Below are 25,823 nucleotides of genomic sequence, written 5' to 3'. Positions count from 1 at the left end.
ACCTTAGAATAGAGATAGGTGAAGTGAGTGCTGCCACAGCTCCCCAGCCTGTTCCCAAATTCAGATGCTCAGACCCTAGCGGGCATTCTTTCTACTTAGTTACTTGCTATGCTATGCTACTGCTTTACATTTGCTGAGAACAACTAAGGCACATTGTGACTGGCTTGGAGCTCTACTCTCAAATCTACATTCAGAATTCACTAGTAAGAGACTATGGATGAAAACACCATGACCTGTGATATTTATAGAGCACTCTACCAAAAACAATAAAATACTTTTTCTTTTCTAGTGTACATACTACACTCAAGATAAAGTATATGCTGGGCCATTAAACAGCCCTTATAAATGAAAAAGCTTGAGATCATGCAAAGTATGTTCTCTGAGCACTGTGGAATAAAAATTAAAATAGTAATATAGCTGTGAAATCACAAGAGAAATTAGAAAATACTTTAAACTATGATAATGAAATTGCAGCATATTTTTTTAAAAGCAGACATAGAGAAGTTTGTAGCTTTAAATAGAAGCGTGATCTGAATATAATGTGGTTAAGGTCAATATCATAACAAAAAGATAAAATCCATATATATTTTAACCTGAAAACTGAACAATAATTGTACCAATACACTTAATTAAAAAAAAGAAAATTGAACAATAATGATATCAGAACATCAAATTGTGTGCCTTAAGTATATACAAATTTTATCAATTACACATTAAAGCTGTGGTTAAAAAAAAAGAAAAGTAACAACAATAATGTGTATCAAAAATACTTGGGATTCGGTTAATGCAAAACCAAAAAAAAAGGAATAAAGTTCTTTGAAGTATACTTACAACTTTTCTAAAATTTAAAATTTTGAACCAGATGTGGTGGCACACGCCTGTAGTCCCAGAACTCAGGAGGCTGAAGGATCATTGTGAGTTCGAGGCCAACCTGGGCTACAAAGTGAGTTCAAGACCAGCCTGAACTGGATGGTGAGACCCTGTCTCAAAAAGACAAAAAAATAAAATTGTGTGCATACACTCACACACACACAAAAAATATTTTAAAGAAGTACAGAAATAAGAGCTCTAGAAACCTGGAAGAAGTTGATAAAAGTTGCATAGTTTCCATCAGGTACCAATATTGAATCTAAAAGTTGAAGTGGCTGGCATAATTTAAATACCAATCCTTATTTCTTGGGGATTAATTGTAGCCTTCAACTTAAAATAAGTCAGCTTAACTGGAGAAATGATTGTTCTAGTAAAGGAAATTAGAGCTTTCATAGTAAACTAATTGAAACATGTTTAATAACCTTGCAGAGAAGTTTTTAAAACAGCTCTTTGACTCATGTTATGAAAATTCCTCAAAGAGCTGATAACTGTTCAGTGTACATTTTATGCCTATTTGAACCCAACTTCATTGTTGTAATTAAATATAGAGGTTAAGGAAAATAGCAATCCCAATACCCGTGGGGGAAATCTGTAAGCACCTCAGGGACCTTGTGGTAGAAAGTTCAGTCTAGCTGCAGGTTAAAGACTACTGTAACTGAAAGGCACAGACTCCCTCATCAGCAGTGCAAGGGAATAGCTTAGATCCTTAATGTCTGATAAGTCTGAGGATACAGGCTTGGTTAGCTGCTGCTAGGGAGGAGGAAGAACCAGAAACAGAAGCCTGCAGTGGTGAGCAGGTGAGAGTGATACTGTGCCCATATGTACATGTGCTCTGAAAGTAGAGAGGTGAGAGAAATCACAAGGGTAAGCCTGAAAGGAACACCAGAGCAGGACTCACGAGAAGAATGAGACAGAGAAAAGAGGTGGATTGAGGAAGGAGATTGAATGGAAAGAAGAAGAAAATGCAAGTAGGCCAGGTGTAGGGAGTGGGTAGAGCCTGGAAAGGTAAATGAGAGGAGCCCTCTCCAGACCCTCCCAGCATGCTGTACGAACGCAGCCTCCTCCTGCCCTCCTGAAGCTGAATATCCCATGTATGTATGTAGATGTGGAAGGCATACAGCAGTGTCTTCTGGGTTTCCAGTAAATGAAAAAATAGTAACAGCAGACATTGACATGGCCATACACACAGCTAAGTTCCTGTCTCTCTGCCCTTTCCTACTCCTCTGGGGGTTTTATGAGATGTGGGAAATGGGCTAAAAGCATTCTTTATGGTTGCCCTCTGCTCTAGCACAGTTCATTCTCACCTGTGAAAGCAGTCTGTTTAGAGAGGGAAAAGCAGCAATATTAGGTCTCATTAACACCTCTGGCTGCGGCAAATGAAAGTCTTTCACAGACCGTGTTCAGTGTGGAGGTGTGTTCCTTGAAAGATAACTTGCTTTCTCTCGAACCTTGACAAAGTAATTTAACAAATGCCTGTGTTTTAGAAAGTGTGCTTTAAGTTTGGCAGTTTCTTATAAACATGCACTTACCCTACTTCCCAGCAATCCCCCTCCTAGCTGTTTAGCCAAGAAAGATGAAAACACTGCACTACAAGGGGAAAGAAGAGAAAAGACTTGCACAAAAGTGACCTTAGCAGCCTTATTCACAATTACTAAAAATCCCCGAACAACACACATGCCCATCCACAGTGAACTGATTAAAAAGGGGGATATATCTGTACAATGGGATAGTACTTAGCAACAAAAGGGAATGAATTACTGATATTCTCGGCAGCATGGATGAATTATTCTGAATTTATGGAAACATTATTCAGAGTTGACAAAGGCTACATTCAAAAGTCTACTGCCTGTATCATTGCAGTTATTTAAGTTCTGGAAAATGCAAAGTGTCTGTAATGAGTCAGAGCAGATCAGTGATTGCCTAAGTCCCAGAACTGACAGGAAACAGTGACTTAAAAGGGGCACAGAGGAACTTTCTAGAGGTGGTAAAATTTGTTTTGCATCCTGATTGTGATGGTTCTTACAGTCATGCCAAGTGTATGCATAGATGCTTACATTTATCAAAATTCATTGAAGTGCATACTTTAAAAGGATACATTTCACAATAAAATTTACTTTTAAGACATGCTTTACAAAGTGGGTAAAGTGTTAATTGGTAAATCTAAACAAAAGCTATACCTCATTGTAAACTTTATTGTTTTTGCTTTAGAAGGGAGAAAACACTCTAAAAGGGAAGAATGTAGGACAGTGTGTTACCGAGGAGGGAACGCAGCCGTGGGGTAAGGGCCATACCGTCTCACATGCTTCTGTATCCATTCCTTCAAGTGACACTGCTGCCTTCATAACTGTCTTCATGCACATGACAGCATGGGAAGGGAACTGATTTCCTTTCTTACACTTGAAGTGACCATCATTTACTCAGATTTGAGTGTTTCTTTCAGGCAAGAATGTACTTGACTGGACATCATAGAGCACCCAGACAGTCCAGTGTGGGGCTCACTCTCAGGAAGCCTCTAGTCTAGCACAGGGGTTACCCTATTTGTAAGTAAAGTTTGGTTGGAATACAGTGTATTTGTGTATGGCTGCTTTCACCTGACAGCAGTAAACTTGAGTAGCTGTCACAGAGGTTGAATGGCCTACAAAGCATAAAGTATTTACTGTTTGGCCCTGTGCAGAGAAAGCTTGCCAACTTTTAGATAAGAAGATAAGACATGGTTGTTAATGCAGAGAGGGTCATAAGCAAACCTTGCTGGCTTCTGGTCATGGATAACCACCCCTTCCTGTCACAACTAAGCATCTCAAAGAGCTGTCTGCATCCAGTCTCTTCACTTCCATGCTGTGCATTCACTGTCCACCCACGCCAGCTTGGCTGCTTCTACCTAGGTTACACTCACCATGCTTTCATCAAGATAACCAGTAGCTTCCAAGTTGAAAGTCTTGCCTTTGGATTTGGAAAAATCTCCCTATTTTGCAATGTTGATGTTCCCCAGGATTTGTGTTCCCCAGGCTGCATACTCTGTGCAGACAGTTTTGGTTTGGATTGCAGCGCCTGCCCATACACTGATGACCCCAGGTCAGCATTTCCATACCCAGCACCTGAAATTCAGCATGCCCAGAACCAGACAGCACATCCACTCCTCAGAAACAGCTTCTCCTTTGTTCCCCATGCTGGTAACAGCACTGCCATGTAAGCCAGAAACCAAGAGCATATCTTTAAGCCATCCTTCCCCTTATTATTCCTTTTCCCCGCTCCCAATATATACCATAGATTTTTCTCCATTCCTCACAATCTTTCATTTGAGACCATCCAATGACCTTTTGTCCTTGCTTTTAGTTTTAACCCCTTAACAGCTTTGTAACAAGAGTCATCTTTCTAAAATGAAAACAATTTTTGTCACTCCCTTGTTCCAAATTCTCCCTTGCTTACTCCTTGCCTTCAGCACAAAAAGCCAGGCTTAGTGAAGCTTGCCCAGACCTGTGTGACCAATGGGACAGTCTCATTTCCGAGTGCTCCGCTATCCCCAGAAACCACACAGGAGGATGTCAGACCCAAGGAGCACTAGTGCTGCCTGGAGGATGATCTAGACAGTGACCACAGGGCTGTCAAACTGTAAGCATCTGATTTTCTCAGCTCTTGAGGGTCCTTGAGCATTGTTGCTATAGGATGGCGTCGTTGGTGGTACAGTTACTATTTTTTTTTACTTTATCACAGCAAAAAAACAGTAATACTCAGCTAGGTAGAAGTCAGCAGGACTGACTTGAATAGACAGTCCTTTACAATGGAGATACCTTCTGCCTGGAATTGCTTTTTATCAAATCTACCTTTTAAAGACTAAAAAGAGCCTTTTTGTGTCACTGAAAATAAGCCCCTTTTTACCTTAATTTTAGAAATTTTGAAATTTTTTCCTAGAAGAAACATTAGTTTTCTATTAAATGATTGCTATAAAATAATTTTAAAACAGCAAAAGAAAAATCTACATAGAGAGGAGGAGAATTTCTATGACTATTTGAATGAAGTGAAATCTTGATGAGAGACACAAAGGACTCCACCAAAGGTTACAGGTGGACCACTCTGTGTTCAGCAGTGGAAGGGCCAATGCTAAATGAGGACATAAAACACCACTGGAAGAAGAAATCTAAGGGACTAATAAATAGGATGTGAGGCTCAAAGAAGCGGTTGGAAAATAGGAGATCCCAATGAGAAAGTAAAAGTTACTCAGTTCAAGGATGACCTACCTGAGGTCCTGTCCTTCCCTGCCTTCAAGCTGCTTGTAGCCAGTAAATTGGGTTCTTTTTGTCTTTTTTTTTTTTTTTTTTTTTTTTTTTTTTTTTTGGGTTTTTGTTTTTGTTTGTGTTAGAGAAATGTTTTTTGAGACAATCTTGCTACATAGTTCAGAGTAGACTAGAACTTACTATGGAGCCAGGCAGGCCTCAAACTCATGACAATCCTCCTTCCTCAGCCTCCCAAATGCTGGAACTACAGGTGTGTGCTACCATGCCCAGCTTTGCAGCTGGTAAATCGTTATAGAAGTTTTTCAGTTTGTGTTTACTTTATGAGCTACTGACAAAATGGTGTTTATAAAATTATGTACAGAATCCCAGTGAACAGTCTCATCTGCTACATGTACTGTCCCAAGTAGTAGTCTCTCCCCAACCCTTTCTACACTGTGTCCCAATGAACGGTGTAAAAATACATCTGATTTGCTTTACACTGAGCTGATTACCTTGTGGGAGATTAACAAGTAACATTTGGCCCCTAAGTCCCTTTTATATTTCTGAATAATAAAATGAATATATTTCATCTACTGTTTTCCCAGAAAACCTCACATACTTTCTTATTCTCCTACCCAAGAGTAGAGCTCTTGTGGAATCTGTGATTTTTAGAGAAGAGGTATCAGTGAGGCAGCATTTGACCACAACCAGTTTTCATCGCCCTGCACCAGGGACAAAGTTTCTCCAGAATGCTCAGTAAAAGAGGGGCCAGCTAGAGAACAGTGGGTGAGCGTAAGGGAAGGCACGTGGGCATTGAAGCCTAACAGACCAGACTCGAGGCCCAGCTCCTCTGTTGACTAGTTGTGAAAGCTGAGTAAAGAAAATTTGACTGTTAATCAAGACTACATGGGATGGATGGTAAAAGAAAATTGCCTCTGTACCTGGCGTAGCGGAAAACGCCAACAAACATTAGTTTTTATCCTTCCCTCACCACCCCATGAGTGTGGCTCATAATTTAACCTTTTCTTTTTTTTTTTTTTATTTTAAGGATAAAAGGAGGGAAACATTAACAGACATACAACATTTTACAACATATCACAAGCACAATACAGACAATACAGAGTTCCAAACAAAGTGGTAGGGAATTAACAATGGTGGTTGTATTACATATTGATATCTTCAAAGTGGCTTCTCATGAAAACAGATATAGACATGCAATACTGGTCAACCAAAGACTCATTGACAGTTTCTTTCAGCATAGAAACAGCAGATAGAAGAACAACCATGTTATCTATCCTGTATATACATACATACAAAATTTCTCCTTCTTTCCCTTCTCTTTTCCCACATCCCAGAAGCCCTTTACTCTTCGGTGGTTTCCTATCATTTCACAGTGTCTATCATACCTCCGAGTTTAAATTAACTCTTTCAAGTTTTACACTAGTGACACAATGCGGTGCTACTGTACAGATTCAATGCAATTCCCATTCAACTACCATCCACATACCTCACAGATCTTGAGAAAATATGCCTTAAATTCATCTGGAACCAGAAGAGACCCAGAATAGCAAAAGCAATCCTGGGCAACAAGGACAAGTCAGGTGGAATCACAATCCCTGACCTAAAATTATACTATAAAGCTACTGTCATAAAATCCACCTGGTACTGGCTAAAAAACAGGCCTGAGGATCAATGGAACAGACTGGAAGAAACAGACACAACCAAAAACACACTCAACCACCTAATCTTTGATAAAGGGGCCAATCAAACTCACTGGAAGAATGATAGCCTCTTTAATAAATGGTGCTGGAAAAATTGGCTCAATACCTGCCAAAAACTGAAAATAATTTAACCTTTTCTTGGCATGTCAGAATTTCTTGTTATTTTGAGCATTGCAGTTGTACTGATTTGCAATAAATAATAATTTAATAGGAAATGAAGATGAGTGAGCCTGCCTCTTCCTACATTGTATTTTTGTCTTTTCCTGCTTCTAAAATGTTCAGTACTTTATGTTGTTCCTTCTGTTTATTTTTGCTATTGCTTTTGAGACAGCATCTCACTATGTAGTTCAGACTGGCCTTGAACTTACTATGTAGCCCGGCCTGGCCTTGAACTTGCAGCAATCCTTCTGCCTCCACCTCTTGAGTGCTGGGATTACAGATGTGCACCACCATGCCTGGCTCTTCTTTTCTATAAAACAAAAAAACCACATCTTGTTACAGTTTTGCAAAACCCAAGACTGAAGTATGACTGTACACCTGTAATCTCAGCATTCTGGGAAGCTGATGGCAAGGTCGAGCCTACCCTGGGCAATTTAGTGATGCCCTGTCTTAAAATAAAAAAGGATGTGGGATGTAGCTCAGTGAAAAGGCTCTGGGTTCAATCTCTAATACTGGAAAAAAGATCAAAGAAGTGAAGGGGAAGGTGCAAAGAATGAGGAGGAAAACCGAAGGGTGAGCAAAGCACCATTCTGTTCCCTCGCCAGCGTGTGGTAGGTGTTCAGATGTTAGATGAGCAAGTGAACATTCACAGGTATCCCAGAGGTCTTTTCAGTTCCTTTTTTTATTTCAACTGTTCTCTTAAAATATGCAGTAATTGGATAAAATACTGGTTAAACAGAAGGTTGCTAAATGTACCTGCATAAATGCATAGTGTTTTATTGGAAATGTTTCTTGATGAAACGTAGTACAAGATTGTTGAAAACAAAGAGTATGAACATTGGTAATGAAGAACCCTCACATTACCTAGAAATATATTACTCATTCTTTTTTTTTTTGAATTACTTATTCCTTTGTAGCCTGTGAATGAACAAGAAAGTTGTATTCCTAGAGAAGTTACTGGAGTTAATTTTAAAATATGGCTGATTAAACACACAAATTACATTCTTTCTGTCTGGATGCCCCAGTAATTTTCTAGTAAATAGATAAAGTCATAAGCCCTTAAAGAAAGAGCACAGGAAGGAAATGAAAGTAAATGTGTTTTGATCTGGAAAGCAGATGACTGAAAGGTACCTAAAAGCTAAAAACTAAACTACCAGGAAGAATGCCAGAAGAAAACGTGTGCCAAAAGGCTCAAGAATTAGGATTACCAGCTCTCTCAGAAAATGAGAGTGTAGGTGGGGCTGAAAAGAGGGGGATTTGTAGATCACCTAAGTAAGAGGCCGTTTAGCCGCTCTGGGTGCCCTCTGTCTCATCTGCTGCGTGTACTGTCCCAAATAGCCGTGAAGAAATAAACAAGTTTCTGAAGGCTGACAACAGGGCCTCCCAAACCCCTCAGATCACATAGCTGCAGAGTCAGGACTCAAGTCCAGTTTGTGGCTCCAAGTCCAATTGTTAATCACATTACTTCCCGTAAGCTGTACACAGAGACAGCCAAATGTGACTCTGTACTGCGAAAACAACTGTTTTGCCTATTGTAATAAGAAATGCAAATACATCATCATAGAGGAATTTAGAGTTGGGTTTTTTAAATTTGTTCTAATAAGGAATGATGTCAGTTTATTAATGCCTGTATTTTATGAGTTAGTATAAAATTTTAATATAGATTAGTACTTGCTCTGTGCCTATGCATGTACTAATAAGTATTTTACATTCAGTAGCTCATTTAATCCTGAGCTGTTTTATAGGTACCTGTATTATAGGGACTGTCATTATCCCTGAGTTATAGATGATGAAATTGGAGTTTAGGAGTGGTGATCTGCCTAAGGTCACCAGCTTGTGAAGGCCAAGCTGGGATTTGAACTGGCAATCTGACTTCAGAGCCATCACCCTTGACCATTGCATCATCCCCACTAGAATTTCAAAATTATTTATGCTCCAGAAATGTTCTAAATCATCTCTGTGCATTTTTGGTGGTTTCATCAAAACACATTTACTGTAGTTTCCCTTTTCTTCTAGGTTTATGTTCCAGATGAAAATAATGCTATTTTGGGAAGAAATACAAATAAACAAGTTTTTGAAGGCCTGACAACTGGACTTCTCAAAGTCATTGCTGCGGTTTTTGGCTGCCTGATTGCTAATCGACCAGATGGAAACAGCCGGCCAACCACACCAAAAATATCAACACAGGAAATGAAAAGCAAACCCTCACAAGGTGATGCTTTTAACAGTCGAGTTCAGGACCTTATCAGGTAAAATTGCTAGATATCTTAAAACTTTATTTTAAAAGTGATATTAAAATAATTTAAACCTAGATGCCTGCATGAGGGCAGTGGTTCTCACAACATTCCGCACAAATTCCTGGCAGAGGATACACCACATTTTTTAGAGAGAAGGAAAATGTTACTGAAAAACAACCTCAAGCTCCCCTCCATTCTTGATATTTAGATGTGTGATGTTAAGATATGTCATGTTGGAGCTCCTACAGCTCTCTTGAAATCAGTTCTCTCTAGCTTAGGGAATATCTGAGAATTCCTCTCAGTTCTTCTGTGGTTATAAATTTGGTTCAGGCTTAAGTCACCAATAATAGCCACCAAATATGGAGCACCCATTACGTGTCAGGTATCATAATAGAGTCACTGCAGCCTTATAAGTATAGGATTTCTAATTCGGGCTTTATAAATGAGGAAATTGCTCATAGAGGTTAAGTGTTGCAGCCAAGGTTATACAATAAATAAGGGTACAAGTAGGTAGGAAAGCTGCGACTGGAACTCACATCTAGCTGGACTCCCAACATCTGTTTGCTGTCTACCACACAGATGTGGCAATTTCTGACACCTGTTCAAGGTCAGCCGTCTTTTCCTCCCAAGATCTCCTTTTCTCCAGGGAAATTTACTCCTACTTTGGCATCTGAACTCCTTTTCCCTGCAGAATCTTGAATCAGGTAGGACATTTAATTTCCCAGCGGGATTCCATCTGGTGTTAATCAGTTACCTGTTCACCAGTCAGCAACTCTTCTGTGGTCTGCACTGATCTCTGGCTCTCCAAATCCATGCAATTTGTTGCTCTCTGAAGCTTATGGTAGGTCAGTAGGAAAAAGAGAATGCCCTCCCCTGCATTCGTTTCTTTCACAGTTCATAAATTTCCCCTGGCTTCTTGTAGTGCTTTTTTGGGAACACTTGCTTCATTCAGTATCTTCCTTACCCTTGATTGCTTTGTTCACTTATGCCTTCCATCTGCTTGCCCTCTTTCCCCAAGCATATTTATTGCTGGAGAGCACCAGGCCCTTTGGGTCTACAACCATTTATCTTACAGCACTTGACTTTTACCCTCCCTGCCCTTTCTCTCAGTTGCCTGATCCCATTCAATTTTCCTGTGTCCTGTGGTCGCTGTGGAGCTTATCCCTCTCTGCTGATGAGTACCATTCTGTCCCAGCGTTCCCTCATGGGCTATCCTGTGATGTAGCAGCCCTATGTTCTTGTCATCCAGATACCTTAGCCACCTGCCCTGCTGTGATGAGGTAAAAGTCCGGCCTAAGACTCTAGTACAGTTCCAGTGGGCCTTCCTAGAGAAAATACATACATTTTCACACAGGTTATTATAGTTACACACATAGTTACAAATCCAGGGACTAAGGATGTGGCTCATTGCTAGGACATTTGCCTAGCATGCGTAAAGCCCTGAATTTGATCCCCAGCAACACACACACACACACACACACACACACACACACACACACACACTCCTTCTTCAAGGAAGAAGGTATTATGAGGAAAAACAACAGTGGTATCTACCAAATCAGTTAACTCATGTGGCTTAACAAAAGGTGGTTGACAACCACAGTGCTTCAGAACAGACTATTCCAGTCCTCCTCTGATTTGAATCACATTTAGTAAATGTTATTTTCTTATAGATTATATGTTGTCGTTTGGATTGATGATTCCTGTGTGTAGAACCACAAGCCCATCTTGAGTTTGCCTGGGTATTGCGTACGGAGCATGTATAATCATTTCCATACATGCTTTCCCACCTTCCCACATACGAACTGACCAGAAATCTCACTGCAGTCTGCTACCACGTGGGTACTTTTGTCAGTTGTGAAATTGAGAGGAAAGCGTTCCACCCCTGTGTTTGGGCTATTCTCTGGACCACTCCTCCAAGGTAGAACCGGAGGGAGCTGGACCAGACCCTGACATACATACCATTCATTTCCTCATTCAGCATAGAAAAGGCAGAAATGTATCTTTCTCAGTGTTTAAATGTACTATTACTTTATTATAAAATATACCAACATACACAAAAACAAAAGTGATACCATTTAAGCCATTTTTATCTTGAGACTTGGGGGTTTTAAAGCTATTTATGGTCACTTTTAGTCTCACAAATGGTCTCAAAAATAATTTTACATTCTTATTAAAAATTGAGACTTTAGAAAGCACCCACACACACACTGATGCCACAAAGAAACAGCATGGTTAGTGGCAAGGACAGTCTGATGTAGTAGGAGTCAGTAGACCTTGAATGTTCTAGCCCCGTCTCCCGAGCTAGCGCTTTGCCCTGCTTGAGCCTCAATTTCCTTCTTTTTCTCAAGGAGGTAGTAATATAATTCCCACATGATGAACGTGGTTTTCTCAGACCCTGCTGATTGGACTGTAAATTATTCAGAATTTTTAGAATGTAATGTGGCTGTCCATATCAAGACCTCAATAATATGTGTACTCTTTAACTCAGTAATTCCACTTCTGGAAAATAATCTGAAATCTAGTAAGGATTTGTACATTAAATATTTATCACAACATGGTTTATAGTAGTGAATATTGAGAACAACTAGAAGTTCCAAAAATATTTTACTAATAGGTTATTATTCAACCATAACAAATGTTTTTAGCCTCTAGAATCTAGACCATTTTACAGGAAATGCATCATACAAAAAACCATGTTATATGATACCAAAGAGATATAATCAGCAAAATTCAATTTGTGGCAAAGTATATAGAAAAAACAATGAAGTTTAATCAACAAATAAATTTGCAAAATAGGTCAGAGAGAGAGATGGAGAGGTAACCAACAGTTTAAAGAAACAAGACTATTAATTGGTCATAATATGTGGTTCCTGGTTTGATGCTAGTTTTTTAAACTATTAAAAATGTTGACATGATCATTTAGAAATTTGAACACTAGTTATTGATAATATTAACAAATTATTGTGATTTTTCATATGTAATAATGGTATTGTGGTCATGTTTTTAAAAGATATTTTTGGAGAAACATACCACAACACTCACAAATGTAATAACATGCGTTGAATTTGCTGAAATAATCAGCAAGATGATTGGGGGTGGGTGAGATTGTCATACAGTGGTGGTAGCCATGTCTAGGCATTAAATGCATGGAAATTTCTTACCCTTCTCTATTTTTGGTTTATTTAAATTTTTAAACCTTTTCAGTTTTGGGGGGACTTTTTTGGGGGAGGCTGGTACTAGGGATTGAACTCAGGGCCTTGTGCATGCTAGGCAAATGCTCTACCACTGAGCTACACCTCCAGCCCCCACCTTCTCAGTTTTAAAGGAGTAAAATATAATGTTTACAAAGATATATAAATTTCCATAGTGAGCTTATTACTTTTTTGTTTTGCTTTTGTGTTTTTTGAGACAGGGGCTCGCTATAGTTCATGCTGGCCTTGAACTCACTGTGTAGCCCAGGCTGGCCTGGAGCTCACAGCAATCCTCCTGCCTCAGCCTCCCAAGTGGTGGGATTACAGCTGTATGCCACCGTGCCTAGGAAGCCTATTACTGTACTTTTATTATCAGTAAAAATTGTTCTGCTTCCTATGGTTAAAACAATTTTAGAAATCTAAATTGAAATAACGTAGGCAAAAAAGGATAGTAAAATGCCATGTATACCCGGAAGGTCAAAATTTGAAGCTAAAAGTCCCTATCAAAATACCAATGACATTCTCCCACAGAACTAGAAAACATAATACTAAAATTTATATGGAACCACAGAAAAAAATAGCCAAAGTGATCTTGAGAATAATAGGACAAAGCAGGAGGTACTATACTGCTTACCCTCAAAATATACTACAGTGCTGTAGTAATCAGAAAATGTGTTATTAGCATAAAGACAGACACTTAGGCCAATGAAACAGAATAGAGAGCCTAGAATTAAATCTATGCATTGATAACCAACTGATCTGTGACAAAGGAGCTGAGAACACACACTGGAAAAAAGACAGTCTCTTCAATAAATGGTGCTAGGAAAATGTGATATACAGATGTGGAAGAATGAAACTAAACCTCTGTTATCTCACCATATACAAAAATCAAATCAGAATAAAGTCTTACTTAGCAAATGAGCAAATAGTCCATTTTAAAAATAGTCATAGACCTAAATGGAAATTTCTCAAAAGAAGATGTACAGATGACCAACAGATACATGAAAAAATGCTTGAGAGAAATACAAATTAAACCCACAACAGGATATCACCTTACCCCAGTTAGCATGGCTATTATCAAAGCGAGGAAAAGTAAGTGCTGGTAAAGATGGGGAGATAAGGGAGCATTCACACAATGTTGGTGAGAATATAAATTTATATAACAATTATAGAAAGTGGTACGGGAGATGCCTCAAAAATTAAAAACGGGATTACCATGTAGTCCAGCAATCCCACTACTTGTTACATATACAAAGGAAATGAAATCCGTATGTTGAAGATTCATCTACACTTCCATGTTTATGGGAACACTATTCATAACAGCCAAGCAACAGAAGCAACCTAAATGTCCACCAACTGATGAATGGATAAAGAGAATGTGGTACATGTACACAATCAAATACTATTTAACCATTTAAAAAAAGATAAAATCCTATTATTTACAATAACATAGACATAACTGGAGATCATTGTGTTAAATGAAATGAGCTGGGCACAGAAAGACAAATACCACATGATCTCACGTATTTGGAAAATTTTTGAAAGTTCATTCTCACAGAAGTTGAGAGTAGAATAGTGATTACCAGGGGCTGGAGGGAGCAGGTAGGAAAGGGAGATGGGGAAAGGTTGGTCAGTGAGCACTAAGTTATAGTTACATAATAGAAGTTCTAGTATTCTGTTATATAATAGGGTGATGATAGATAATAATAATGTACTGTATGTTTCAAAAAAGCTAGAAAACAGTAGTGGATATTTCACCACAGGAGTGGTGTTTGAAAAGACAAATATACTTACCTTGATTTAAAGATTGCACAATGTATGAAAACATCACAGGGGGGGCTGGGGATATAGCTCAGTGGCATAAGCGCCTGCCTGGCAAGTGCAAGGTCCTGAGTTCAATTCCCGGCACCAAAAAAAGAGATAACATCACACAATACTTCAACATATAATTTTATGTGTCGATTAAGCATTAAATTAAATGTTTTAATTTTCAAAATTATACAAATCAAGTTTTACTAAGTTTACTCTTTTTTAAGAATTGCAGAAAATACATTTTAAAGGAAAAGATTCCTGGGGCCCATTTTTTTAAAAAGTAAGACAAAAAAATATGCATTACCTTGACCTGATCATGAGGAAAAATGAGGCATACCCAAACTAGGAACATTGTACAGAACAACTCACTTGATAGTCTTAAAAAAAAGTCTGTATCATGAAGACAGGAAAAAGAATGAAAAACTGTTTAAAGAAGACTAAAGAGGCCTAGCAGGGAATGTCAACATGTGATCCTGGATAGGATCATAGACAAGGAAAAAACAAAACTATGAAGGGTGTAACTGTAACAATCAGTGAAATGGAAATATTGACTATAGATTAATTACTAGTACTTTTTCCACGTTGTTTCCTGATTTGACACCTGTACTGTGACTATGCAGAGGGGAAAAGGTTACAGGCTAAAAGTATGCCATCAGGATTATATTTCATTCTCAATTCTGTTTGTGTCTCCTTGCATTCATTTTTTCAGCAGATGTTCTCCGTGTAACAAATAAGTTGGTCACCAGCAACCCCCAGACTTGTGTCTTTCCATTTAGATATCCACGTGGAAAGAGGTTCCTGCTGTGGTGAGGTATTAATCCCACAGTAGGTATAGAATAGTCCTTGTCAGGTTATGTCCCCATCCTGGCCAGTCATTTTGGCCAAGGAGATACGTGCTCTCACTGGCCTGCACCACATGCTCACTCCTGGTCTTGAGATACCATGTTTAACAATCCCGAAGAACCACACAGAATGGGAGAGGAGAATGTGCTAGGCAGCAAAAAAAAAGCTTGCACTGTCTGCTTTCTCATGGTATTCTCAGGGTAACTCACTGAAATGATTCATGAAAAACTCTCTAAGTTGAAAACTTCTATGCAGTGTAAAAGCTAGTTTTTGAATACCTGAGTCTATTAAATCAGATTCTGTTAAGAGCCTTTCTTTATATGTACCAATCTGTCCATTTCCTTAGAACGGGGCTGGTGGTCATCATTTTATACTTCCCAATTTTAAACTTGTAGAAGATGCTTAGTAGCCAGGGCAGGTACACTTCCTAATGTGAAAGGAGAACTGAGGCATTATTTTGTAGCTTCTAAAAAGTGAATTTGAAAGAGACTCCAAGCATGAATTATTCATCATATTCTCCTGCCTTTTGTACAAAGATGTGTTGATAAATGAATAGTGATGGGGATTACAATGCATTTACAAGTAGAAGTATTGACACCTTTGTACATTGCTGAAATATACATGTAACATGCTGGTTTTCAGAATTGCTCTATTTCAGTCCTCCCCTTTTCATACATGGAAATGTAGGCACTCAATCTGTACAGAATCTCTCAGCTGAGGTTGATATTTCTGCTAGGTCATTTGTAGTCTGAAAATATCTTTCAATGACTGCTGCTTTGTGGACAAATAAAAGAGCTACTGTTTTCAGTTAGGTTTAATAAACAGCTTTAGAAAACTGTTTTTGGACCAAAAAGATGAAAGTGAGTTCTTCAATGTTATTGTCAACCCTGGAGACTGGTACTTTTCCTAACATTAGGCAAATAGATTCTTGGTGTCTGTTATGCTCCCTCTTTGTCTTTTTTATTTTTTATTTTTTTGTCTTTTTGAGACAGGATCTCACTTTGCAGTTCAGGCTGACCTTAAGTTCACTTTGTAGCCCAGGGTGTCCGCGAACTCGCAACCAGCCTCCTGCCTCAGCCTCCTGAGTGCTGGGATTACAGGCGTGCGCCATCATGCCCACCTTTCTCCCTCTTAATAGGGATGGAGTTTTTAAAAATGGAACCCACAGTTGGCATTAGAAGTTTAAGTTGTAACAAGAGCATCTGGATAGCATCACACATCTTCTAAATCCCTGCATTCTGGTGAATTTGGCTCCCCGGTGCTGTAAAAAGTATTACTTTTTAAGAGTGTGGAAATAACTGTGTAAATTGTTTTACCTACTGTCAGGCTCTAGACCAGGAAAAATGATCAGGTGCTCATTTTCATTTTCTTGAAATATAACACCAGAATATCCAAAAAGGGGGAAAAAGAAAAATTACAGAAATAGTGATTATTCACAGCTAAATCTAAGGAAAGTGGTATTTGAGATGCTTTACTCAAACCTGTGTGATGTCTGCTTGCTGGAGGGGTCCAAGCTTGGGTGTAGTACGATTCATCGTGGACGTGGAGATGCTGCAGCCCATGCAGATGGATAACACACATTTCTCCCCTGCCTCCAGCTATGTGGTGAGCATAGGCCTAGTTGACAAACTATGTGGCTGCTTCCTTTCGGTGCAAGGCCCGGTGGACGAGAACCCCAAGATGGCCACATTTCTGCAGCATGCTGCAGGACTCCTCCATGGGATGTGCACACTCTGCTTTGCTGTCACCAGAAGGTAAGACTCAGCTTTTGGAACATCTCTTTACTTTTGCCAATTTTGGGGTCATTTCATAGGAATGCAGGTCACCACTTAGTTCCTGTTCCTTTTTGTCTTTTCTTTGTCATTGGTTTTCCATACTAAGATATGTACCATGTTTCTCATTTTTGGAGACCACGTGCTTCTCTCTTTTTTTTTTCTTTCTCTTTTCTCCATATGCTTCTTCCAGAGTTTGTTTTTCTTGTTGATATCATAAACTGGACTATCAAGAGAGTTCAGAATTCATCCAGCCCCTCTTCCACTGAGATCCAGGAGTCAAGTGATCCATTCTCCTTGAGCCCATGTGCAGTAACAAGGTCTAGGCCCAATCAAGGTACGCCTACCGGACAGGACAACACATCCTCATAGAGGTTGTGTTCATTGTTCACCTGCTCTCAGTTCCGGTCTCCTAGTCTCACTTGGGCCTGTGCTTCCAAAGTTGTCAGTGAATAAGGTAGGGAGCCATCCAAAAACAGTAGCTCCTGGAAGTCACCTATAACTCGGGGGCATGATTAAAGCCAGAGGCCTGGGTCTCCTACTGGCCTGATTGATGACCCCAGCCAGTCTCACCCTGTGACTGTCCTTAACAACCATAGTACTCTAAAAAGGACAAAAGAAACCTTCTCTGTCCTCTCCCACCAAGTAAGGATCGCTTATGATAGTAACTCCTGGTTTCCGATAGAAATATGGCATCTCTCAAGTATAGTGAAGATAATTTTCTCATAATTAAATTTTAAGTAGCATTTTATTTGTATTTTATCATCTATCATATATTTTAGGGACTTTTCATGAAGAAAACTAATATTTGAAACTTGTAAAGTCTAGCTTCTTGAAGAAATAGGACCCATCTATATTCAGTGTACACAGAATGCAGGTGAATATATATCCTCAACATTTCGGGTCCATCATACGTAGGATCCTAAACCCACCCAAGCTTCCCTGCCCTTACCCAGTTTCTCAGTACCCGTCACAGTTAACTATCTGAGATGTCAGGGAAGCCAAGCGTGGCCTGTATTCAGTGTTCCATGTCAATCTTTTTTCCACCTAGAAATGTGGACAAAGCCCAAGGAAGAGATGAGAGCTCAGGAAGTAACTTTGTGGACTTGTGACCTAAGTAGGATTGGGTAGTGCCATGCTTCACAGAGGCTTGCAGTAGTCACAGGGCTCCATCTGGGACATTGGCACCTGCCATGTAGAGGCCACCATGCTGCCTATGAATATCCTTCCTTTTGGTGTCCTCATACAAGAGCCCCTTCTGGCCCTGGCTCTTTTGTGTACAAAGCATTACAAACCTATCAGCATCTGAAGTCTATAGCACCTGTTTCTTTCTTAAAGCCAGATGAATATCACAAACACCAGCATTTGCATATTTGGTTTTTGTATAGTTTATGGGCTGTGATTTTCATGTACACACAAATTCAGTCACTTGAAGTCTAAAAGCTGTCTGTAGCCTCTCATTTTCATAGGGAAAACCACTGAGCAAAACTTGACTTGAATTAGGACTAATATCCATACCATGGTGTTCTGCCTGTACACTTGATGTTTACTGCTCAGAATGTGGGAGCATGGGTTGCATTTCTTAGAAGATTTTCTTAGTTAACTGTATGGTAAACAGGGTCCTCTTGTCTAAGCAGGCATACTTTTCTCCCAAAGACAGTCATTGAGTACCTACCCTGTGTTAGCACAGCTTGGTACCAACTCTCCTGTTTCCAGTGGTGTGGGGCGGGACTTACAGACTCTCAGCTTCAGCATATGTGCTACTGCAAAAGACAGTGTACACTGAATGCACTCCCAGAAGAGGTCAAAAAGCTTCCATAGGCTGAACCTCAAAGGATCCAGGACAAGTGGAGAGAAAATCCAGTTGAGAATGGTGCACTTTATGGTACAGCAGATGTTAGTGGTGCCTTTGGCCCACCTGAGGTTCACCTGCCAACAGCTTCCTGGATTTCACTTCCAGCGGATGTTATCTGGACAAGGAGCTGTTTATCAAAGAGCAGGAAGCTAACATCTGCAGGAGTGACCTCAGACAATAAAGCTTCTGTTGCTCTCAGCAGCACAGTTCAGAGACATTTCTGTACAGACGCTCAGAGGTCCCAAACGGGAGCCCAGCCATGAACGTATCCTTGATCCACTTTGCCCCTACCCTGCTTCCCCACAGATAGTCCATTTGCACCTGTATCCTCGCTGCAGGCTCTGCTTTGGGGCAGCCCACACTGAGAGAGGTGAATTTGTAAGACTTCATGTCCTGTTCAGATTAATGTGGCTGTGGCTGGAGAGGCGCAGGAGATAAGGTCTTGAATGAGCTCTGTGAGTGGGAGTCCTGGGAGGCTCAGAGCAAGGCAAGAGCTAGACTGGAACTGTGGAATCCACGGAAGCTACCTAGGAAGGATCGTATTTCTGTTGTAGAATGAGGACTTCTGAAGGATTAGCCAAAGGGCTCTTGCATGATCCAAGGGAAAAATGCTCAGGACATAGAAAAAAACAAAGACCTCAAGAGGAGCTGGAGTAAATGTGAGGGAGAGAGTGTAGGGCTTATGATGTATGGAAAGAAAAATGGGAGGAATCCAGAATGACTCTCATGTTTGATATAAAAATTTTTGAGTGGCATTGTCTCCAGATGAGGAAAGAAAAGCAGTTTTTCATAGAGGAGATGAGAAAGACAAACGATTATCCAAGTAGTCCAAGTCCGTGTACATAAATATCTGAATATATAATACAATTGTTTCAATGTGCATTTGTAACTGGATTTAAAATAAATCAGTGATTTACTCTTAGTGGTTTTTACTAATTCTTAATCCATTTTCCCTGGTATAATTTCTTTCTCCAACTTCAATTACTTAGCAAATTTCTATTAGTAGGACTTAATATAAAAGCAGATTATCGTAGAAAAAGAAGTCTAGATGGTTTCCTGGCTTAATTTACCTAGGAAATTGTAGCAATATCTGTATAAACTGCTACTCTGAAAGAAGTGAGAAAAATGACCCCTAACTGTTCCTCTCTTACCCTCCATTCTCCCAGCATTTCGTGACCACTAGGTCATAGGATGCAGTGAGTTTTTCCTATCACTTCAGATTTGTTTACCTCTAATATGAACAGATTGTTTTGTACAGCTCCCCATTTCTTCATGAGAATTAGATTTCTAAGTTACAAACTACAGTGACCTGCTCAAGCATTTCATTACATGCACTAGAGTTTTGCACTAGGTCACCGCCATGTCTAGGAAAGGTCCTGTGGGTTTGCTTTATTAGAGTGATCACGTAATGCCTGTTTTGGCTACCAAAATCCAGCCATGACCAGAGAGTTGAGGCAGGCTTCTCCTCAAAGCCCTTTGTGACCAGCAAGAATAAAAGACAAAGAGCAGCCAGGGAGGCCTTCAAAAATTGCTTTTGAGCTGGCAGAACCTGAGATAATTAAGCAGACTAATTGATAGAGCTGCTCTGAGTAAACACTCTGAGTCTGCCCCGGTGGTCAGGCCTTTGTGCTGTGATTACAGCAGGTCTGCCTCACACCACCCTCCTATTATGTCCCTAATCTTCTAATTTTTCCCTAGGTGTTCTGAAAGACAATTTGGGTGTCAGAACTGGTGTTGTTAATCTTTGCTTCGATGTGGGGGAGAAAACTGCTAGCCGTGGCTCCTATAATCAGAATTGGGTTTGAACAACAAACTTCCATTTCTTTAAGTAAAAGGTGAAACTGTGATCCCTTGGTGAAAGGATTGATCTTATGTTAATGTGGGAATTGTTCACAAACAATAATTCTTAATCACTTAAGCAAAATTGAACAGACTGAACATCCCTTTCAGAAGTGCCTGTTTACTCTTATCAGTTTTCCATTCTTGGACTTACAAAAGGTAAAAAGAAATAGATAGTTTTCAGATCTTAGGGCATCGACTCAACTTCTTAACTGGCAAGGCTTAGAGTCCCCCTTAAGGTGTTGACTCTTAGCAGAACTAATAGGATCAGAACAGTGAAGGGCAATTCCGAATTGCACTAACGTAAGCTTCTCACCTAATCAACAGTCTCTTGCTGTGTTCACTGCTATGCCAGGCACAATGGCAAGAGGACAGGAGGCTGTGGGCTCACGGTGAAAGAATTTGTGATCCTGATGACTACTCTGGGGGGAGAGAAAAGCTTGCTAAACCCTGCTAGTTATAATTGGTTGGAGAAAACCGTTGTGAATTCTAATTTTACACAGAAGGATGTTTGTTATTTTATATGTATTTGTGTTTCACATTTTCACATCTATAAACTACACTAGCCAAAGTCTAGAAACCTGTGTTGTTAAAAAGATAAGAATGGCTTATAATTTAGCCCATTAATTATGTGGCTATAAAGCAGTACTTCTCAAGTACTTAAGGATGCTTCCAAACCATTTGTTCAAGCAAAGGTAAACTTTAATTCTGCCTGCCTGCCTATCCATTCATCTGTTGAACAAATATTTATGTAGCACTTACTCTGTGCCAGGCCCTGTGCTAGGCATGGGAGAAAGCAGAAATGACTCAGGCATGGATCATGTCCTCAAGGGCCTGTGAAGTCAGTAGGAGAGAGAAAATGCACACATAGTGGCCAAGGTGCGTGCAGAGAGTGACAAAGAAGATAGAATATCACACATAAAAAACACTTAGCATACCACATGTACATGTTAATAGATGTTGGTACTGTCATCACTGTTGCTGATGGAGTGTGAGTAGGAAGAGAGCACTCTTATTTATAAGGATTAGGTTTCTTTTCTAGAGCAGCTAGAATTTACCTGGTCTTTTAAAGCTGGAAAGTATTAGAATATTTAGAGTTGAGAAGAAGACTGACCAAGAAAATAGTGTAAGCAAAGATATCAAGCCAGAAAAATAGGAAGCATGCTTTAGCTGAACTTGAGGGTATATACGGTGGGGACTTGAAGGCCTCCCAGATTGTTGTGAAGTTCAAATGAGATCACAAATGTAAAAGTACTTCGTGAGCTACCTGAAGTGATTTGCTGAGATGTGGTAGTGGCAGTAGTGGCATTAAAAGCCTAGGAGCATGGAAGTGACTTGTTAGGAGCTGTGTTTGGGAGCATTAAGCAGCCTTCGTGTGGAGAATAAGTTAGAGAAGTAGTGGAGAGTGGGAAGAGTGCTAGCAGGCGTCTGAGCAAGAGACAAAAGGGACAGAAGGAAACCACACTCCCTTGGGGTGGATGGCGTCGCCTGTCTCTTAGACATCGGCTCCAAACTGCATCCTCTCTGTCCATGTCTGTCACACTCCAGACCTAAGATGCTGCCACTGTCTGCTCACTGAAAGCAGTCTAAGTCTCCATTGACTCTTTTCAATAATCCTCCCAGTTTCTATTTGAATACATCCAGTGACTGAGAACTCACTACTCACTAAGAAACCTGTTCTATCACTGGTGAATTTTGGATGCTTAAAATGTCTCTCCTTACACCAAACTAAACTGTTTCCCTACTGTTGTTCTTAGTTCTTGCTTGTCCCTTGGTGACACAGACTATCCAACCCCATTCTTTGCTCAGATTACTCTTATATCCCCTAACTTACATTTGCCTTTCTTTTTCTTCTTGTTCCAGTTATGATGGCTGTGTAACAAATTACTCCAAAATTTAGTGGCATAAAACAGCCATTGACTAATCTCCCTGATTCTGTGGGTTAGGGATTCTATCAGGACACTGAGAGGATGGATTATCTCTGTTACATTGTCTGCGGCCTCAGAAGCCTTGGAGGCTGCAGGTTGGAGTCGTCTGAGCACTTTTGTTCCCACAGCTGTGGTTGGTGCCAGCATCAGTGGGGGCCTTTCCGCATGGAGCCACAGAACAGGACAGTTTGGGCATCTTCACAGCATGGCACTGGGTTCTGAGAACAATCCTTGCTGTAGTGGAAAAGTGGGTAGAAACCATGTCTCTGTTTGTGGCTGAGCCTGAGGAGTTACATAGCATGGCTTCCACTGCGTTCTGTTCACCAAGGTTTTACTGGTAGGAGAAATAGATTTGGCCCTTTGGTGGGAATATGAAGCTCCTGGAGAAGCGTGTGAGACCAGAAATATTACTGTGGGTTAGGTGTGAATACAGCCTACCACATTCCAACCTACCCCAAGATAAACGAGTCCCCGGTGTCCTGTGCTCAGCTGTCATCACTTTCTCTGCGATGTCTTATTTGCTATTGTCACCCTCTCTCTTGGCATCCTTTCTGTTAACTCCTAAATCTTTTGCTGTCAGAAGGCTGGACAAAAGACTCACTGGGTTTTGGAGGTGGCCACTCAGTGAATATCATAACCCAAGCAAATAGAACTGGGGGAAGTGGCGTTTGCTGAGCACCTTCATGAGCCTTGAACTGAGTGTGCTATGGGTTCTCTCCCTGGAAGCACTCAGCAGTCCTATTCAAGCTGTCCAGAGAGCTCCAGCACCCTCTGAAATGACAAAGAGGAGTAACTGTCTATATGAGAAGAATTGAGAAGCAAGAATGTCTCTCCACTCACATCTGCACATGTGCAAATGTATAGATTTCTGAAAGACACACACACACACAGCTTATAGAAAGCCATGGTTGACTTACAGGACAGAAAGAGGACCATTTTTTCAGTACACTACAAATTGAGTGCCCACCAGTGTGTTCAGTACTAGGCAGAGAATGAGAACATGGCTTGACCGCAGCCCTCATGGCCAGAGTTCAGAGCAGTCTCTCCGCTGGCTTCCCATTCCCATGGCAGGTGAGGGTGAAAGGAATCCCAGACGCATGTACAGGTTTGTCAGGCTGCAGGTAGCAGCCTGTGTCCGGGATGCACTTGGAGTCAGCCCCCCACTGGCTCAAGAACTCTGAGGGAGCAGAAACTCAAGAGGAAAACACTGCTTTAGTATTACATCAAGGAGCACAGGTTCAGGGTGATAGTTAAGTCTGTCACTCTTGACAGTTCAGGCTGGCCTTGGACTTACTGTGTAGCCCAGGCTGGCCTTGAATTTGTGGTGATACTCAGCCTTGGATTCTTGGACTCAGCCTCCAGAGTACTGGGATTATAGGTGTGCACCAGCACCAGGCAACCTTTGGAAACCATAAGCAAAAAAAATTTTTAAAACCCTTCCTCCTTTTAAATTGCATATGCAGTTATTTAGTCCCAAGCAATGAAAAGCTGGCCCATACATGGAGCATGAGGAAGATGTCTCTTCAGTTCCTGCTTTCCAAGTTCTGTGACCTATGGCAGTTTCGTTAGCTTTTCAGAGCCAGTTTGCTCATATTTAATAACAAATTGATAATTTTTCTTTTACAGGGTTAGACATGGCAGGGGCAAATGGGGGCTGATACATTAGTCATGCTGACTTATATCCCACCTGGTGCCAAAAATGATCTGAGATGGCTTATAGAACAATGCACATTTTTTTAATTTGGAAAAAAAAGGTAGAAAATTAGAACAAAAGAAAAAGGTTGGAAAAATGTAAATCAAGCTAGGCAAGTAAGGTTAAGGCACAAGCCGTATTCATAACAAGGCACTGAAAGACGTTTCCTCTTGGAATGCCTACCCACAGTTTCTACCAGGAACTTATATTTAATATATCAAATCCTGACCTCCCTACATAAAGTAGCCTCACACAGATCCCCACTTTCTCAATTTCTGGCTGTGTCCTCTACCCCTCTACAGCATTTAGCCCTCCTGACATACTATATACAGTACTTGATATGATATATTTACTAATTTGTCTTCTAGCACTAAAATGTAAGCCTTCTGAGCATAAGGGCGTAGGTTTTATTACTGAATCCCAGTGCCTAGAAAAGGTGCTTGCTATCCATAAATACCTGTTGAATGAGCGAATGAATGAGGAAGCTTACTGTGGTAGCCAGAATAATGCCCCTCCAAAGATATCTATGTTCTCATCCTCAGCATGTGTATATTACGTGGCAGAAGGGACTTTTCAGGTGGATCCACAAGGGTCCTCATAAGTAGAAGGAGGCAGGAAAGTCAGTGTTAAGGAGAAATTTGAAAATGATCCGCTGCTGGCTTTGGACATGAAGTATGGGGCTGTAAGCCAATGAATGCATGCACTTGGGAAGCTAGCAAAGGCAAGGAAACAGCTTCACCCCTTTATCACAGGTCTATGACATCTAGGTTTACCCAGTGAGATCATTTCAATTTCTAACCTCCAGACCATAAGGTAATAAGGGAAGTTATTCTAACAGCAATAGGAAACTGATATATCCCCCTGCCCATGTTGGTTTGTCCCCTCCTTTGGAATAGGGACGTGGTCTTTCATGACCTTGCATGTCACAGGAGCTCATTGTTCCTGGAGCACAGGAACTTGGCTTTTACCTGAGGCCCCTGACAGAGCATTGTTCCTCTCTGTGCTGACTACAAGGCCTGGTATATGAGGATATCACTGGACACAGGTGGGTTTTCTTGGAGTGTCCAAGACATAACAGCCAAAAACTGGAGATCTGCTAAGAAATAGTTCACTTTTCCTATGCGTGAGATTTTCATCCATCATTAAGAAGGACAGTAACTTCATCCCATCCACTTCGACACTGCATAGACATTACCGCACCTCTGCAGTTTCAGAGGCTTACATGGGATGTATTTACAAGATGCCTCTGGGGTACCAGAACCGAAGGCATGAGCAAAGCCAAAAACCCAAGGAGTTAGGAGAGCAGGCTAAAAGATCACCAGCACTAGAGATCAGACTGGATGTCACCAAGCTGGAAATTGGGACCAAATTGAGAGGAAAAAAAAGCCAGATATACATGGGAGGGATTACAGAATCAGGAACTACTTCAGCTGCTTTTTTAGGCCAAACAAGGCAGGGTATATGGTGGTTTTAATATCAGAGATTTGCTTCATGCCCACACAAATCACTGCTTTTTTGCTCTGCTGTACTTTCCTGTAACACAGAGTGTTTCCAGGCACTGTGCAGGAGTATTTCCTAAAGAATCTAACTTTAATGAACAGAAACAAATATCCCAGTAAGATCTGAAGTCCTGGAGTCCAAACAACACCTCAAAATCTGGTAAAATTAAGATCTCACAGGGTAGCATAA

The 25,823-nt window shown here is 40.5% G+C and overlaps 1 protein-coding gene across 4 annotated transcripts in view; it reads left to right on the top strand.

The window, feature by feature from the left end:
• The window catches only part of Scaper (S-phase cyclin A-associated protein in the ER), a 341,699-nt gene that overhangs the window by 282,898 nt on the left and 32,978 nt on the right, over positions 1 to 25,823 (top strand). For all 4 annotated transcript variants that reach the window (XM_005393476.1, XM_005393474.1, XM_005393475.1 and 1 more), the window contains exons 26-27: positions 8,978 to 9,210; positions 16,646 to 16,801. In XM_005393476.1, coding sequence (XP_005393533.1) covers positions 8,978 to 9,210; positions 16,646 to 16,801 — 389 coding nt within the window. The remainder of the gene's footprint in view (positions 1 to 8,977; positions 9,211 to 16,645; positions 16,802 to 25,823) is intronic.

This window comes from Chinchilla lanigera, unplaced genomic scaffold (genome assembly GCF_000276665.1).
Source record: "Chinchilla lanigera isolate Chin_1 unplaced genomic scaffold, ChiLan1.0 scaffold00049, whole genome shotgun sequence".
Lineage (NCBI taxonomy): Eukaryota > Metazoa > Chordata > Mammalia > Rodentia > Chinchillidae > Chinchilla > Chinchilla lanigera.
Note: the sequence above shows the minus strand (reverse complement) of the source record. Positions and strands in the feature narration are given on the sequence as shown.